This window comes from Monodelphis domestica, chromosome 4, assembly GCF_027887165.1.
Source record: "Monodelphis domestica isolate mMonDom1 chromosome 4, mMonDom1.pri, whole genome shotgun sequence".
NCBI classification, from domain to species: Eukaryota; Metazoa; Chordata; class Mammalia; order Didelphimorphia; family Didelphidae; genus Monodelphis; species Monodelphis domestica.
Genome location: NC_077230.1, coordinates 247,946,072 through 247,962,123, shown reverse-complemented (window position 1 = coordinate 247,962,123; position 16,052 = coordinate 247,946,072). Strand labels below are relative to the sequence as shown.

Sequence of the window (16,052 nt, the reverse complement as noted above, 5' to 3'; positions counted from 1 at the left end):
GTTGTGGTCATTGCCTCTGCTTCATCAATTCTCTATCAGCTCACGTAGATATTTCCATGCTTCTCTGTATTCATCACATTAGTAATTACAGCATAATTTTCCAATAGATTGATTAGGCTTTCTGGTTTTGGTTAAAGAAAGAAGATTATAGTCTAAAATAAAAAGAAAATCAACAGAAGATAGAAAACAAGATGCAAATATTCCCTAAATACCTGAAAAGTCCCAGTGAATAGAATAGTGAATATTCTACCAAAAAAGATAAAAAATTCCCCTCTACAATCTGGCCAAGGCCAACCGTGCTAACTTTATCTCCCACTGTTCTCAATACTAATCTTATACTTGAGATTATCCACAGAATATGTTGTGCTAATTCACATTTATGCACCTTTGTTCATTCTCTGCTGCCTACTTGAAATGCCCCTATGCCTTCTCCCCATCAGTACAACTCATCTCCCCACCTCTCCTTTGAGGACTTAACCAAATATTCCCATCTACATTGAACTCCTCTTCCCCTGAATTCCTATAAGAATTATATATGTGCTTCTAATCTCTGAATTTAATGATATGATCTATCTTATTCTTATTTACATGTTCCACATTTCTATGTGAGTCAAATAAACTGGAGGATCAAGGTGTGTGTTCTACTTTATATTTATCTCATATTCTCTAAAATGCTTATTATAAATGTGCTAATTTATGGGGATTACTCAGTAAATTTTAGTGTAATGATTAACAACAAATAATAATATACATCCTTTTGGCTACATTCATTTTAAATTCATAGACATTCATTAGGCATCTGCTCTATAACCAGCACCCAAGATGCTGGAGAGGACACAGTTCAGATAAGTGCCAGTCTCAGTCCTTATAGACTTTACAGTGCAGTAAGGGGAGAAGACACAAGACATAGACAGCTATCGTGTACAATACTACACACGTGCATAAAAGAAAAATTGTAAACATATGCAGTCTGACATGAAAGATTATTAATGGGTAGGGGGGCTGTGGAAAGACTTCATGGAGAAGATAGCAAGTTAGTTAAGTGAAAAAATGTGTAAAATTCAATAATTAAAGAAGAGAAAAGATGTACAACATAAGAAATAAAAGCATAGATGTAGCAAAGTACAGAGAATTTTCAGAGGACAGAGTGTAGTCCAACTTGACTGCATCCTGAGGTAAGGTGTTTCACATTAGTTCTCCAGGATCACAGATTCACAGAGCTGGAAAGAAACTCAGAGTTCATCTGATTCAAATTCTATATTGCCAACATCCCTCAGAAGGGCTCATCCGGGGGGCAGCTGGGTAGCTCAGTGAATTGAGAGCCAGTCCTAGAGATGGGAGGTCCTAGGTTCAAATCTGGCCTCAGATACTTCCCAGCTGTGTGACCCTGGGCAAGTCACTTGACCCCCATTGCCTAGCCCTTACCACTCTTCTGCCTTGGAGCCAATACACAGTATTGACTCCAAGATGAAAGATAAGGGTTTAAAAAAAAAAAGTGCTCATCCAGCCTCTGAGAAATTTCCTCACTGATTCCTGAAGTAATACATTCCACTATAGGATAGCTCTAATTATTAAGAAAATTTTATTTATATCAAGTTCAAATCTATTTCTATCACCCTTGCAACTAGTTCTGCTCTCTATGACCAGGAAAGACATTCTAATCCCTTTTCCACATGAGAGCCCTTCAAATACTTGAATGCTATCTCCAAGTCTCCCAAACATGTTATCTGATTAATTTTTAACCCCAGCTTTGCCTGATTATTCATTTGATTTGGAGAACTAGATTGAGTGACCATTCTGGGCCAGGGGTTATTTTGACCTTTATCCACAACCCTGGGGCATCTCTAATCCCCATAAGAAGGAATATTCAGGTATACTCTGGGAGAGTAGGTTAAACTGAGAGGGGACTCAGGACAACAATAACCATCATTTGTATTGTGCTTTTAAGCTTTCAAAGATGAACACATATCCTATTTGAGCTTCAGAATAATTGTTTAACTACACATATTTTTATTCACTGAAGCTATAGGTATTATTATTTTCATTTTACAAATGGAGAAATAAAGGGAAGAGAAGGAGGAGGAAGAGAAGGAAAAGGAGGAGAAGGAGAAGGCAAATGAAGAGAAGGAAAAGGGGGAGGAAAAGAGAGAAAGAAAAAAGAAATAGAAAGAAACAAAGAAAGAAAAAACAAAGAGAGAGAGAAAGAGAAGGGGAGAGAAGAAGGGGAAGGAAGGAAAGATGGAAGGAAGGAAGGAAGGAAGGAAGGAAGGAAGGAAGGAAGGAAGGAAGGAAGGAAGGTAGGAAGGAAGGAAGGAAGGAAGGGAGGGAGGGAGGGAGGGAGGAAGGAAGGAAGGAAGGAAGGAAGGAGGAAGGAAGGAAGGAAGGAAGGAAGGAAGGAAGGAAGGAAGGAAGGAAGGAAGGAAGGAAGGAAGGAAGGAAGGAAGGAAGGAAGGAAGGAAGAAGACTACATGGTATTTTGATTTTTCAAAGAACTTTTCACTTATTATCTTATTTGATCCTTAAAAGAAACCATAAAGTAGGAGCTTTTTTTGAGGAAACTATAGGCAAAGTGACTTGTACATTGTCATATACTTAGCTCTTTCCTACCCCAAGTTGAGCATTCCATCCACTGTATCACATTGCCTCTCAGAATTCTCCAAGTTACTAAGAAGGAGGTAGGGAAAAGGAAAGAAAAGGGGGGACAAGGCTCTCCAGCCCAACTGGCTCCCAATTCTGGCACTGGGGACAGATAAAGTGGTTCTTAAATCTTTTCCTATTAATTCCATACACATTTATGAAATGGACAATTCTGGGGAAATCTTTGGTCAGAACTCTCCAGGCTAGCATAGAAATTTCAAGGAGGAATCTGGACTTGCCACACTTACTGAGAGAAATTAGAATTCATAGAGGCTACAAGCCATAGGGGCACTTTATAGACTTAGATGAAATCACAAAACATACTAGCATATGCCTAATTGGCCAGAGTTTGAGGCCTTGACACCTTCTGGGAAATGTTAGATCATGAACCCTTTAAAATATAATCACTACTTGATTTGATTTTTTTAAACTAAAAACACTTACAAAATATTTGTTAAATTGAAATGAATAAACTTGTGACCTTTGCTCTCTTTGTTTTCTTCTCCAGCTCCTAATACAGTACATGAAACTATAAAGATCGTTTGTTATTTTCTTGTCTTTTAAAACAATTCAACCTCAAATTGATATTTAAATTTTCACTTGAGGTCATAGGATCATTGGGGTTTATAATTAAAAGTAACATTAGAGAAAATCTGTTTCCTCAATTATATTTGAGGAAGAATGCTTGTCTTATCTTTTCAACTATATTGTAAAAGACTTGGAAAATGAAACAATTCCATATACTCATTGTAGATCCTATACCATCTGGCATAATGTGGTGATGCCTTATATATGGGACATGCTCCATAAAAACGTGATTAGTTAATTAATTAAAATCTCACTGCCTCAGTTATTGGTCTTTTAAATGGGAGAATACTATCTGCTCTTTTTCTCAGCCACACAGGGCCATTATTATGATCAAATTAAATAAGTAGATGTGAAAGTGTTTTGCAAAGTTAAAAGCACTATAATTTATACTGCCATAATAATAGATGACCTGATTTTCACTCTTGCTGATGAGCTTAGCACAAGGACAGAAACAGGACATGATAGGGCTGCTGAAGCAAGAGTATCAGCTCAACCAGGCAGGCAAGTTGTCAGAGTATGCAGATCATCAGTATTCTTTCAGCATTCAACGACTATTGACTATCATTCAATCAACCTGCAAACACTAAAGTGCCTATTATGATCCAGGGATTGGTGATACAAAAATAAATAGATAGGCCCTACTCTAAAGTAGCTTACATCTTACAAGTGGCAACAAAAAGTATACCTATATGTAAATTAAAAAATATATATGTATATATACACAAAGTAAATACAAGTTTATTTACACTGGAAAAGAAAATTTCTTACTTGGGAGCTTCCCACACCAGTGAAGTTATAGGTGTAATAAAAAAAGATAAAATTAACTTCCTAGAGGGTAGAGAGGGAAGTAGTTGGGGAACTCATCTGAAAGGTGGCACTTGAGCTCTTTGGGTATTATAAGAGGTGGAGGAGAGGAAGAAGTTCCCTAAACATGGGAACAGAGGTGGAAATTGGAATGCTTATGCAGAGATTGCATACAAGCCAGTTTGGACAGATCATAGAGTATGTGAAGAGAAAGAGTAAGAGAAGACTGCAAAGGGTTTTAAATGCCAGAGAATATAGAGTAAGAACTGAGGATACACAGTCAAAAACAGCTCCCTTGAAGGAGCTTACATTCTCTGAAGTAGAATTCAGGGTATAATGGAAATAGATTAATATTAATACAAAGTTATATTCCTAAAAAAATCTGTGATGGTGATGTCATCAGAATGAGGGACTTTCAGTTGGGAACTCCCTCCACCCATGCAGATCACAATCCATAAGTCACTTAGTAGATAAGTCAATCAATAAATAAACATTTAATAAATGCCTCCTTTGTGTTAGACACAGTGCTAAGCACTAGAAGCCCCAAGGGTGGCTCAAGATTCAGAAAGGGTAAGTGGCATGCCCCTATTTGCCAAGTTAGTAAATGGCAGAGAGTGACTTTGAACCTATTTTCCCTAGCTGCAAGCACAGCATTCCTTTCACTATACCCCACTGCTTCCTGATATTGTATGATTATTATTATTAGTCTTCTACAGAAGTCCTACCCCAGGGCTTCCTAGTGGCACCGAAGTAATTCTGAACTACCAAAGGCTACACAAGCCCTGACAGGTCTGTGCTAGGAAAACTTCTAGTACTTACCCATTAAGGGACTCTGTTGATGTCAACGCATCAGTGTAGATAAATCTGGAAGGACTCAGCACCAATTTGGCTCTAGGTGATGAACTGATTGGCCAAGCAAGTCTTAAAGACCAGATAGTATGTTATAGAAGGTTTACTATTTACATTGATAGGGCAAATAGGCACATCACTGAGATTATAGATCTTCAAAGTCTAGAATAACAACACTAATAATAGCTTATATTGGCAAGGCAGGGCAGCTAGATAGCATAGTGGATAGAACGCCATGCCTGAAGTTAGAAAGATTTATGTTCCTGAGTCCAAATCTCCCTCAAACCCTTAAGGGCTATGTGATTCTGGTCAAGTCACTAAGCCCTGTTTACCTTAGTTTCCTCATCTGTAAAATGAGCTGGAGAAGGAAATTGGAAAACCAGTCTAGTATCTTTGCTGAGAAAGCCCCAAATGAATTCACAAAGAGTTGGACACAGCTAAAACAACTGAACCATAGCAAAAATTGACAAGGTGCTCTACTGCCTCAAAGTATTCCACAAACGTTATTGCATTTAACTGTCACTGAAACATTGTGAGGTAGATTGTATGAATTATGAGCATATTATTAATCACATTTGAGGATAAGAACTACAAGAAATTAAAGGACTTACCTAAGCCGTATACAGCATAATGGGAAAAATACTGATCTTTGAAGCTGAAGATATATTTCAGGTCTATTCGGCTCCTTATTAGCATGGACTGGCTACTTAATCACAGAAAAATTCATTAACTTCTCTGAGAATAAGTTTTCTCATATATGAAATGGAGATAATATATCTTTATTAGCTTCTTCAAAGGATTCTTGCAAAACTCAAATGAAAAAATTATTAATTACATGCTAACATTATTTATAAAATGATATTAGTCTAATATATACTTGATGTATACCCAACTTGAAGTCCTTTAGTTTTATTCAATTCAACAAGCATTTATTAAACTCTGGCCACTTGCAGACCACAATCATAGTAGGAAGGAGAAAATTCATGGGAAAATAAAAGAAAGAGTTACTGCTTTAAAGAGGTCCTGTACTCTTTGGGGAAAAAATATGGTCATGAAGCAAAAATCTGAATGGAAAATATTTTGGGGGACTTGTTGATGTCCTCTCATATTTACTGACTAGAGGGCAATGAAGAAGGAAGAGAATCAGAAACAATTCAAGTTCTTACTATAAAGATTAACCTCAGGACATAAACATTGGTAACCCTACAATAAGGAACCAGGATATTGGAAATGAATTTTAGTCCTCAAACACTTTTTTAAAAAATGAGACAAAGAGAACTATGTTAATACTCCATGGAAAAGTACAATGACAGAAGAGGGGAACACCAAGGGCCCTAAAAAGATTATGGGATACTTTCTTCATACTATTGTCTGAATCTTACTTATTCCCTACCACTCCCATTCTATGTATAATTTCTTTTGCCTTGCCTCCTCCCCACCCCATCCTGGTCTCATTAACTGAAAGCAGTTGTTGTTACATCAGATAAGAGACACAAAATATACTAATAGTTTTGACATTCAGTGTGAAAGTGTAGGCAGAAACAAAGCTCATAACTGGATGGGGAAAGAGTAATAGATTGGCACAGAGCAAATTGATTATCAAAACTTTGAATGAATATATCTACTTATGTTTAAATAAATTCAGCCACCTAGAAAATACATAAATCAGACATGGAGAGGAATTGAATCCCCCGAAGTTTTACATAGACACTTATGCCCTGATTCTAGATCTGCTAACCTAGTCACACAAGAGTCATACAAGAGCATTTGAAGACAGTCTTTATAATTCCCAAAGAGTTGCTTTTTGTAACCAGTGTCCCTATTCCTAACAAAGATTTCTCTCTTCGATTATCTTCTCTCTAAGCCAATTTATACCAGATATGAGTCATCCAGATGGGTGAATTGAGCTCCTCATGATGCCTAGGTACTTTCCAGTCTATTTACATGATATAATAGATATGAATAGATTGCTCTTCAAGACTGTTGGGGAAAGATACTATTTAACTTGTTTATTTTTTTAAACTTTATTCTGAATTCTATTCAATAACTCTGGTGCAAGGTTCAAATCAGCCTAAGCACTTGAGTATGGCTTCTGTTGTGTGGATGCAAATATAAATTTTGTATTTGAGATAACCAAACCTCAAAAGAGTAAAAAGAAAGGATTAACTAAACTTTCTCACTAGTGTCATGGTAATAGGATTTGCTGTAAAAAAATTCAAGGTTAGAGTAAGGGTTCTCAAATGGGAAGTTAAAGGTTTGGACTGAATCTCTAGATCACACTTCCTACAAAAACTGAGAAAAAACTGTAGTCCATATGGCAGCCACATGTTGCTCCTAAAAATATTCTCACAGCTTAGTACTGGAATACATGATGTTTAAATTGCTCCTAGATGTGTGTATAATTCCAGAGGGAATGACTAAAACTCCTTAAAGACATACAGCGGGCAATATAGTCCTCCAGAAAAAGCAACTATTTTACTGCTGCATTTGACAAAATTATTGAAGATATTTGCTATTATCATGGAACATTACCAGAGAAAAGTATAAATGGAAGCGTGATTTCTTAAACATGATGCGGTCTTTCAGATGTTCCTCAGTCAGTCCATCATTCAACAAGCATTTATAAAGGGTTTGCTATGCACTTACATTGTTCTAAGCACTGGAAATTCAAAGAAAGGCTGATTACTACATCTCTAAGACATTACAAAGGCTCCTCAGTGAGACCCATAATATCTCAAAAGAGTTAAGGCTAACCATCTACATGGGAAAAATCAAGAGGAAAAAGAATGTCTATTTTTAAAATAATGGTCTAGAGTTGTATGGATGACCCACAGAGATGGTACATGAGCACATTTATCTTAGACAAGCACTGGGGAGAGCTAATAAGTTGGGCATAGAATTGAGCATAAGGGGCCAGAAAGCAATCTAGCTTAACTTCAGAGAATTGAAATATGATTTTAATAATCCTAATCTACTTCCTTAAAATCAGAGCCATCTTTTTGACACTGGTATTCTTCTGGTGATGCCATATGGTTGGGAGACATGAATACCACATTCCCCAAAATATTAAAATGTGAATCATCCAAAGAATAATGGAGAGTCATATAATAGGCTGCAACATATTATGGATAAAAAAAAATTATCCAGGAGAAACAGTGTAAATGTTATCATCAGGAAAATGGATGACTGAGGAAGAGTGAAGGATAACAAATGACCAAACAAGAGTATGTGCCTCTGGTACCCACATAATTTCTAGAGATCTAAAGAAATACTCCTAACTATTGGGTAGAACTCTTGTAGAGGACTTCTGGTTGGATATGGGCAATCATCACACAGGATAAGAGTGTATGGCATCAATGAATTACAATCAGTTCTGTTACAGGATTGTTTCCATTAGTGTGAACACAGTCCTATCAAAGTATTCAATAAACGATCCTTAAAATATGCATTTTGTTTTTATTTCAGTTCCATATTACATGAGCATATGCATTATACAGCAAAACTGCATAGACATATCTATGTGTATACATGTGTATGTATATGTAAATATGAATATGTAATTATTCATATGACAATACAGGTTGTCTTGTCCAAAGTCTTGGTAAAATTTTAAGTTTTAATCATTTAAAACCACTTTTGGAACACCATGTGTGTGTGTGTGTGTGTGTGTGTGTGTGTGTGTGTTTAAGTGTGTGTCTATGAAGTAGTCAGCAGTAATCCTAAAGCAAAGTCAAAAAATTAGAAGACACAGTAAAAGTTGGGAGAAAAATACATAACGAAGCATAAATGTTCTTCCCACACACCTCAGAGTCTTTCAAGGTAGATAAATTATATATTGCAAGCAGAAAATATACAACCATGTATCATTTCTATGTGCAATCTAATTTTCATTTATGTCATTTTCTGCTGTCAAAATTAATCATGTAGACAAAGGTTTAATTATTAATCTAGCAGCAAAATACTAATAGAGAATACCAGACTTATGGAAGACACACACAACATCGGTCTAGGTAATTACTATTTCTCATACACTAGACTTTCCTGAACACAGGTATACAACATTTTGTATATTACAGAGAATAAAACCCTGTGAATAATAAACCAGTTAAAGTAAGCAGTTTCCTTCCTCTGTTTATTTAATATCATGCTATTTTAAAAATGTATCCATTCTTCAAAATGTCTATTCCTAGTTATTTTTAAGAAAGGAAATGTGGAAATTATTTTTATGAAGTCATATTTTTGTAGCTTGATGGAAATGCTTTAATCTGAACTCTTTCACAAATCACAGCAACAGACAATGTACTAAAAAGGGCTTTATTTATTAAAGTTATTCATTAACTAGTTTAATTGGTTTCAATACAACTGCCACCTAAAGTGTGATATATTTCTGCATGACTATATCTTGTTTGTGTTTGTGTATAAATACATAAACACAGTGTATAGGTATTGATCTTCTCAACATATTCTATAAACCTTTACAAGAATTATATCACTAAATAAACAGACCTCCAAAAATATCAAAAGAGGTGATTTAAAGATGTTCAAATATGATTGACTTAAATTAGTATAACTCAATAACTTTTAGGGTTAATGTCTTAAGTGACTATAGATGGATAAAAATGTATATATTAGAAATATATTTGCTAACATGTACAACATTAAAAACCTATAATCCACTATAATAGTTCTTATCTAAATTTTCAACTATAAAAATTCAAAATTGGGTATCAAAGTTAACATGCAAAAGAGCATAAAGCAAATTGGACTTATAAATATGCATTAAAATAAGCTAATATGCTTATACTTTTAAAATTCTTTTTATTCCTTTTATGCTTGTTTTATTACTTTTCCAGTTGGGGTTGATCCACTCATATTTAGTAGTAGAAAAGAGTAACTATGATCTTATTTATTCCTCATTTCATTTTTTGACTCACAGAAACACAACTTGCCTTTCCTAAATACTGAACTCTTTTGCCCCTTAAATATTAAATTCTCTTTCATCTCTCCTTCTTGAATGTTCTTAATAGGTTGGCTCTCTCAATGTCTTTGCCACCCCTCAACCTGGCCATCATCCTATTATGATACTTCTATTTCTGCAGATCTCTTCTCTGATGCCTCCAAAAAAAAAAAAAAACTCTGCTTTAGGCAGCATTGTACCAAAAGAACTAATAGTTCTTCTCTGCAAAGAATACCTTATAAATCTTTTCTGATCTCATGGCATATCTCTCAGTAGCCAGTTGACCCTGTAGGGCAAACTAAAACTAATGTCTAAATGCCAATGTAAGTTCCTTAAGTTGTAAAGAAAAAAAATTGAGAATAAATGAGTTACTAAATTCACTGAAGATGTGAAAAGACCAGCTGTTTCTCCATATGTGTTCCCAAGTATTAAATTATTTCAAATTAAATAACTTATAATTGAGTTTTCATTTTTAATCCAGCCTTGTAGGATTTTTATGGGAGTGATGATAGCAAAAATGATGATGATGATAGCTGTACCCCATGGAATCACAAAGAACAAAATACAGAAGGTGACTTGTATGACTATTGTAGTTTTCATTATCATAATAATAATTTCTAGCATTTATATATTTTTAAGGTTCACAAAGTATGTATAAATGTTTTCTCATTTCATCTTCATCACATCCATGGAATACAATTCCTATTATTACCCTTATTTTACATATAAGGCAAGCAGAGATTAAATTATTTACCTAGGATCGCATATCCAATAAGTGTTTGAGGATGGATTTGAACTAAAATCTTTCTGACTCCAGGTCCAGCCCTCAATCTACTGTGCCACCTATTTTTTTCTTCTCTCCCTCGAGAGTTTCCCTTTTTTAAAAAACTCTCAAAAATTTGGTGCCTTTGAAATAGCTGAGGTAGTATGTTTTAATAGAAGGTAGTATAGTAAAAGAATAGGAGTTGGAAGATGTGGCTCAAGCATGAATTATCCAAGTAACCTTGGAGGAGTCATTTAGCTTCATAGTGCCTCATTTTCATCTTCAACAAAATAAGGATAACAATACTTCCAATCTATCTTCCAGTTTAAATAGGGAATATATTGGTTAGTACATCAATGTGACAATCCTTTTATCAAAATATTAAAAACCTTCAACATTACATTATCCATCATCTATGAAGGTGATTCTATAGACTTATTGTCCTTTGTAGGGCTTATTTGGTGTTGGTCATTTTAGTTATGGAAATATTATATTTTTGACCACCCCCTCAATAATTCTATAAGTTAAGATCATACCATAAAAATAAATTAAATATGCTGACTTTGAAAGTTTCTCTAGTCAATTAGATAACAAAACTGACATTTCTAAAACACTACCTACACAGTAATATAAATGAGCCTCACAAAAGCCCTGTAAATTAGAGATGACAGATATTGCCTCCATTTAATAAATGATGAAACTGGAGTTGTAGAGGATTGGTATCTTCCATATTTATACAGCTAATAAATGAAAAAAGATAGAACTTGAAACTGTCTTCCTGCCTGCCAGCCAAATGTTCTTTCCACTATAATAGGGAGTATATTAGTTATTAAAATGATTGTGGTAAATTCAGTTTCTTCATCAATGAGCTGGAGATGACAACCCCTAATGTACTTATGTCAAAAGGGAAATGGAAATCAAGAATAGGAAAGCACTTGGTAAACTGGAAAATGCTATGAAAATCTGAGCCACTACAATATCTTCTATGAAAATTCATAAAATTCTTTCCTGGGAATAAAAATTAAATGTTGCTGAATCACTTACTAATATTAACCACTTTCAATTATCTTATCTCTAATTATACTGACATTCCTTAAACTACTTTCTTTCTTCAGTATGAAACCTTTATCAGAAGACAATAGAATCAGAGCCCACCACCAACTGTCCCAAAGTATACTAGGAAAGACTGCTAAAAGTGCCATTACACTAGTTCTGGTATAAAACCCAAACTAAAAGTGAGGTGGCAATCAATATTATTCAGAAGCATTGGGATACTCAGCTTCAATGAGAGTTACATGCCTAGGAACTCTATCAGCCTCTCAGGTGTATTCAGAGAGGTCCTGTTTTCTGGCTGAGTTGGGAAATGGAATTGTTGCATGATTTCCCCATTAACATTTTTCAATGGAACTTTTTGAGACAATGTGTTCCACTTACACAGCAATAGGAAATTGAGGGGGTTAGAGGAGGACAAGGAACAGCACTGAAGCAGCTCCAAAACCTAACCTATCTGATGACTGTGTTTCAATCACTGATGGGGACACCATTTCCCAACTAGTTCTGATTAAGCCATTACTCCAAAGGGCCTAATGTTCTAAACTAGACTTTAAATGACTTGCTAACTAAATCTCTTTTAACACTAAACCTTTTAACAAAAAAACAAAACCAAATCATGAATGGAATAGTCACACAACCTTGTAAAACCTGTATTTGAAAAACATTCCTTATACTAAAGATTTCCTATTTGCTACATATATTTACTTTGGCATCAATGAAAGTTGTTGCACCATGAATCCTAAAGGTTCCCATTGGTTCTTATTCTAGTGTTAAATATTTGATTTCCCCACACCTCAAAGAAGCTGTTGAAGTGGTTTTAAGTAAGAGTACTTTGGCTTACTTTTGAGTCTTTTGTAAATTCCTTCTTCCTAAGCAATGTGAGATAACTGTGGAAAGGCAAAATGCTTTTAAACATAGCGAAGCATTCATCTTAATCAAAATGACAGCAAAATCACTGTATCGAAAATCAGTTTCTTTTGTGGAAATTTAAAATCTCTTCTATGAAGAGGATATAAAGGAAAAAGAATGCTTTTCCTGAACCCCTCCTTGTACTAGTATAAATCTCAGAAGTACATGTTGCTATATGTGTGTCGTGGGCTTTTTTTCTCTTTTCTGAGGGCTTCCACTTTTGATTTGTGACATAACATCACCCCGCAAGGCTTTGCACTACCAAGCTTATGTTTCCATTTGAATACTATACACATACTTCATTCAACCCATTCTGAAAGAGAAAATAACCTAGCTTAAGTTTTATGTCTGGACTTTTCCATTCAGAAGTGAAAGTAAGTTAAATTAAGGGAAAGAGGAAAATAGGAAAGGGGAAGATATTTTCATAGATTCTAAATTAAAGTTTCTCATACTTCATCATTTCCCACTGCTTAGATTCCATAATGAATTCCCAGAATCTCCTGGACCCCTGACCAATACAGACAATCTATACAACCCTGACTCCCTGATACTCCACTGTACCAGACCAGCTATTCAAATCCTACAGCTGCTCATCCCAGCAAAGGGAGGTTTTAAATGCAGCCAAATTGTAGAAGTATGTAGTTTTCAGGCTTATTTTGAGCATGCTCAGGAGCCTTCTAAAGCAACTACAAGTATTTGGGCAACAGGGAGAAGTTCTCTTGAGTCAGGAGTCTGGTCTGTGATCAAGGCCAAGGTGACAATGAACCAGTTATTGGAAGAAAAGGAGAGGAGAAACTGAATAGAGCATTCAGAGGACTAAAGGAAAGACAGTGTGCTGATAATTTTTCTCTTTCTCGAAGTCTGGCTGCTTTAGAGTAGGTGTTTAAAGAGTGGACACAGTAGGAGAACCTATACAGATCAGGAGGTATTGTCATCTATACAATGATCTAGTGTCTGCCTATAAAAAAATATGGATAAAGGCTGGGAAACTCAGAAGGAAAAGCCCTGGCCATGGATGAAGCACATAGTGGATTCTTAATAAGTGCTGAATTGGTTTTTTTAAGGATTTCAAGAACCAGGAGCATCTGGTGTAAATTTGAGACTGAAGATAGAGAAATCCAAAAATACAGAGATATAAAATATAGCAAAGGAGACATGATGGGAAAGACATAAGAGAATTAAAGGAAAGGAAATGGATGAATGAGGAAGAGAAAGGACATAAAATGGATGAAAAGAATTTGGGGGCATGAACCAGAAATGATACCAACAAGAATCAAGAAAGGTGCATCGTTGACTCTCCAACTGGAAGAGAACTGTGAAAGTGAGCAAAAATATAGATAGGTTAATAAAAGGTTTCCAGGACAAGAGGCAACTCTTAAAAGTAATTTGGTGGGAAGTTAGTGACAATCTAAGGAAATAAGGTAACTTAAATTGTAGATGTGAGATTCAAAAAACAGGTTAGTCTCCTGGCAGATTGGATGTCAAAGAATGGGGTTTTTTTAAGTTTAAAAAAAAAAAGGTTTTCAGGAAAGGAATGTTTGAACAATGGGAATGTTAACAAAGGGATGTTAACATTAGATAAATTAAGTGAGTAATGGAAGAAGAGAGAAGACTTGAATGAAGGAAGTGGCTGAGCAAAAACTCAGAAAGTTTAGGGGATGATAAAACTGAGGACACCCTGGAATGTTAGAGAGGTGGCAGGGGGTGGAGAACAGGGGCACCAAACTCTTGATGACAGTGAGAGACTGCCAAAAGGGTGCAAAGATGAAGCCCAAGAGTCTAATGAGAGAGAAGAAAACAACGATCACGTCCCCAAAATCCCAATAACCCCATCTTTTCAAAATCTGGAACTGTTAAACTGGGAAGAAGTGGAGAGCAATGGAAGGGATGACCAAAGGAAAAGTGCGTCAGGGTGAAAGGTCCTGCTGCCCCCTCCAGTGGCCAAGCTTGTCCCATAGCGTTTTGTCCACCCTCTGACCCCCACCTCAGCCAGTTCTCCCCTGTGCCCACCTCCCTCCCTTTCCCCCGGCCCGCCCCCCCACCCTCTGCTGCCAGGCGCTCACCGTGGGCGCCGTCAGGCGGCTGATGCTTTCTCCCAAAGAGTCCAGGTTGACCCGTCTCCGGCGCTGAGCACGCCTGGCCCCAGCGGTCGCTGTGGCAGTGGCCGTGGCGGTAGCCGTGGCAGCCGTGGCGGTACCAGCTGCATTGGGCTCCTGAGGGCCGGGAGGACTCCGGCTGCCGTTCCAACAGAGCTTGGATAGGGGACATTCGCTCTCCTCCTCTGGGCTAGTCTCCAGATAGTCTGATCCCAAGGAGCTGAAGGACTCGGAAGAAATCTTCCTCCGAGACATGCTGCTGCTGCTGTTGCTGCTGCTACTGCTGCTCCTGCTGCTGCTGTTGCTGCCTCTGCAGCGGTGGCCAAGGCGCTGTGTGCAGAAGCGGGTCGGGAGCGCAGCAGCAGCGCCGGTGACAGTAGCGGCGGAGGCGGCGGGTGGCGCCTGGGACCAGGACCGGCTGGCAGGACTAGATGTGCCCCGGCTGCGCGGAGCTACCAGCTGGCTCGGACTGGTAGGAACCCCGGGGGCCACGGAGCCCCGCGAATCGGCTGCTCATGGCGGGAACTTCAGGAGTCCTGGTCACCTTCCCCCCAACCCCCTTTCGGTAGCTTAATAGTGTCTTGGGCTCTGGCTGTGGCCACGGCTGCCTGAGCTGAGCTGGACTGCTGCTCCTGCTCCCGCTCCCGCCTCCACCAAGGCTCCCGTTGCTGCCACCAGGGCAGTTGCTGCCTCTAGCTTCAGAGCATCTTCTATCCTGGCTGCGCTGGGCTCGCTTTCGGGGAGGGGGGCGGGCGGGCAGTGGGTGAGTGAGTGTGTGTGTGTGTGTGTGTGTGTGTGTGTGTGTGTGTGTGTGTGTGTGTGTGTGTGTATGCGCGCGCTCCTGTGTATGTGTGCGTGTGTGAGAGAAGGGGCGGGAGGACGTTGGGGGAACCTTATTTTGAAAGCAGACGCTTCTGCTACCCTTCTGTCTCCAGTTTTCCTTGGTCTCCTAGCTATTCTTTCCCTTCTTTCTCTTCCCTTCTCTCTTCTCACTCTTCCACTTCCTTCCCCTTTTATCATCTCTTCCTCTCCCATTCCCCACCCCCATCCCTCCCTTCTTCTCTCTCCCCCCTCCCTCCACCGGTATCACGTGTCGCCATCAGACTCATTTGGAGTCTTTCCCTAGCTTGTCGCCACATTTCAGAAGCAATGAGGACACTCCCCCCCCCCCCCCCCCGTGTTTAACTCTGATTTCCTCTTTTCCCCTCCCGGATTGATAGGCAGGAATGGGGGAATAGCAGGGGTGCGGGATACAGAGCTCAGAATAGAAGGAATATAAAATGACCCTACACCCATTTTTCTCTTGACTCTACTATTCCCAGACCCCCAGATTCCCACTTATGGCGAACCTACTGTCTGAAGTAGAGTTAACTCTTGGAAAGGGTATGGAGAGTAG

General features: G+C 37.9%; 1 protein-coding gene across 2 annotated transcripts in view; it reads right to left on the bottom strand.

Annotated features, from left to right (window-relative positions):
- The window catches only part of GUCY1A2 (guanylate cyclase 1 soluble subunit alpha 2), a 424,115-nt gene extending 408,358 nt beyond the window's left edge, over positions 1–15,757 (bottom strand). Inside the window, exon 1 of one of the 2 annotated variants that reach the window (XM_056794443.1) lies at positions 14,624–15,757. In XM_056794443.1, the coding sequence (XP_056650421.1) occupies positions 14,624–14,911 (288 nt within the window). In that variant the 5' untranslated portion in view covers positions 14,912–15,757. The remainder of the gene's footprint in view (positions 1–14,623) is intronic. The other variant, XM_056794444.1, reaches the window with a different exon arrangement.
- Positions 15,758–16,052: the final 295 nt, after the last annotated feature.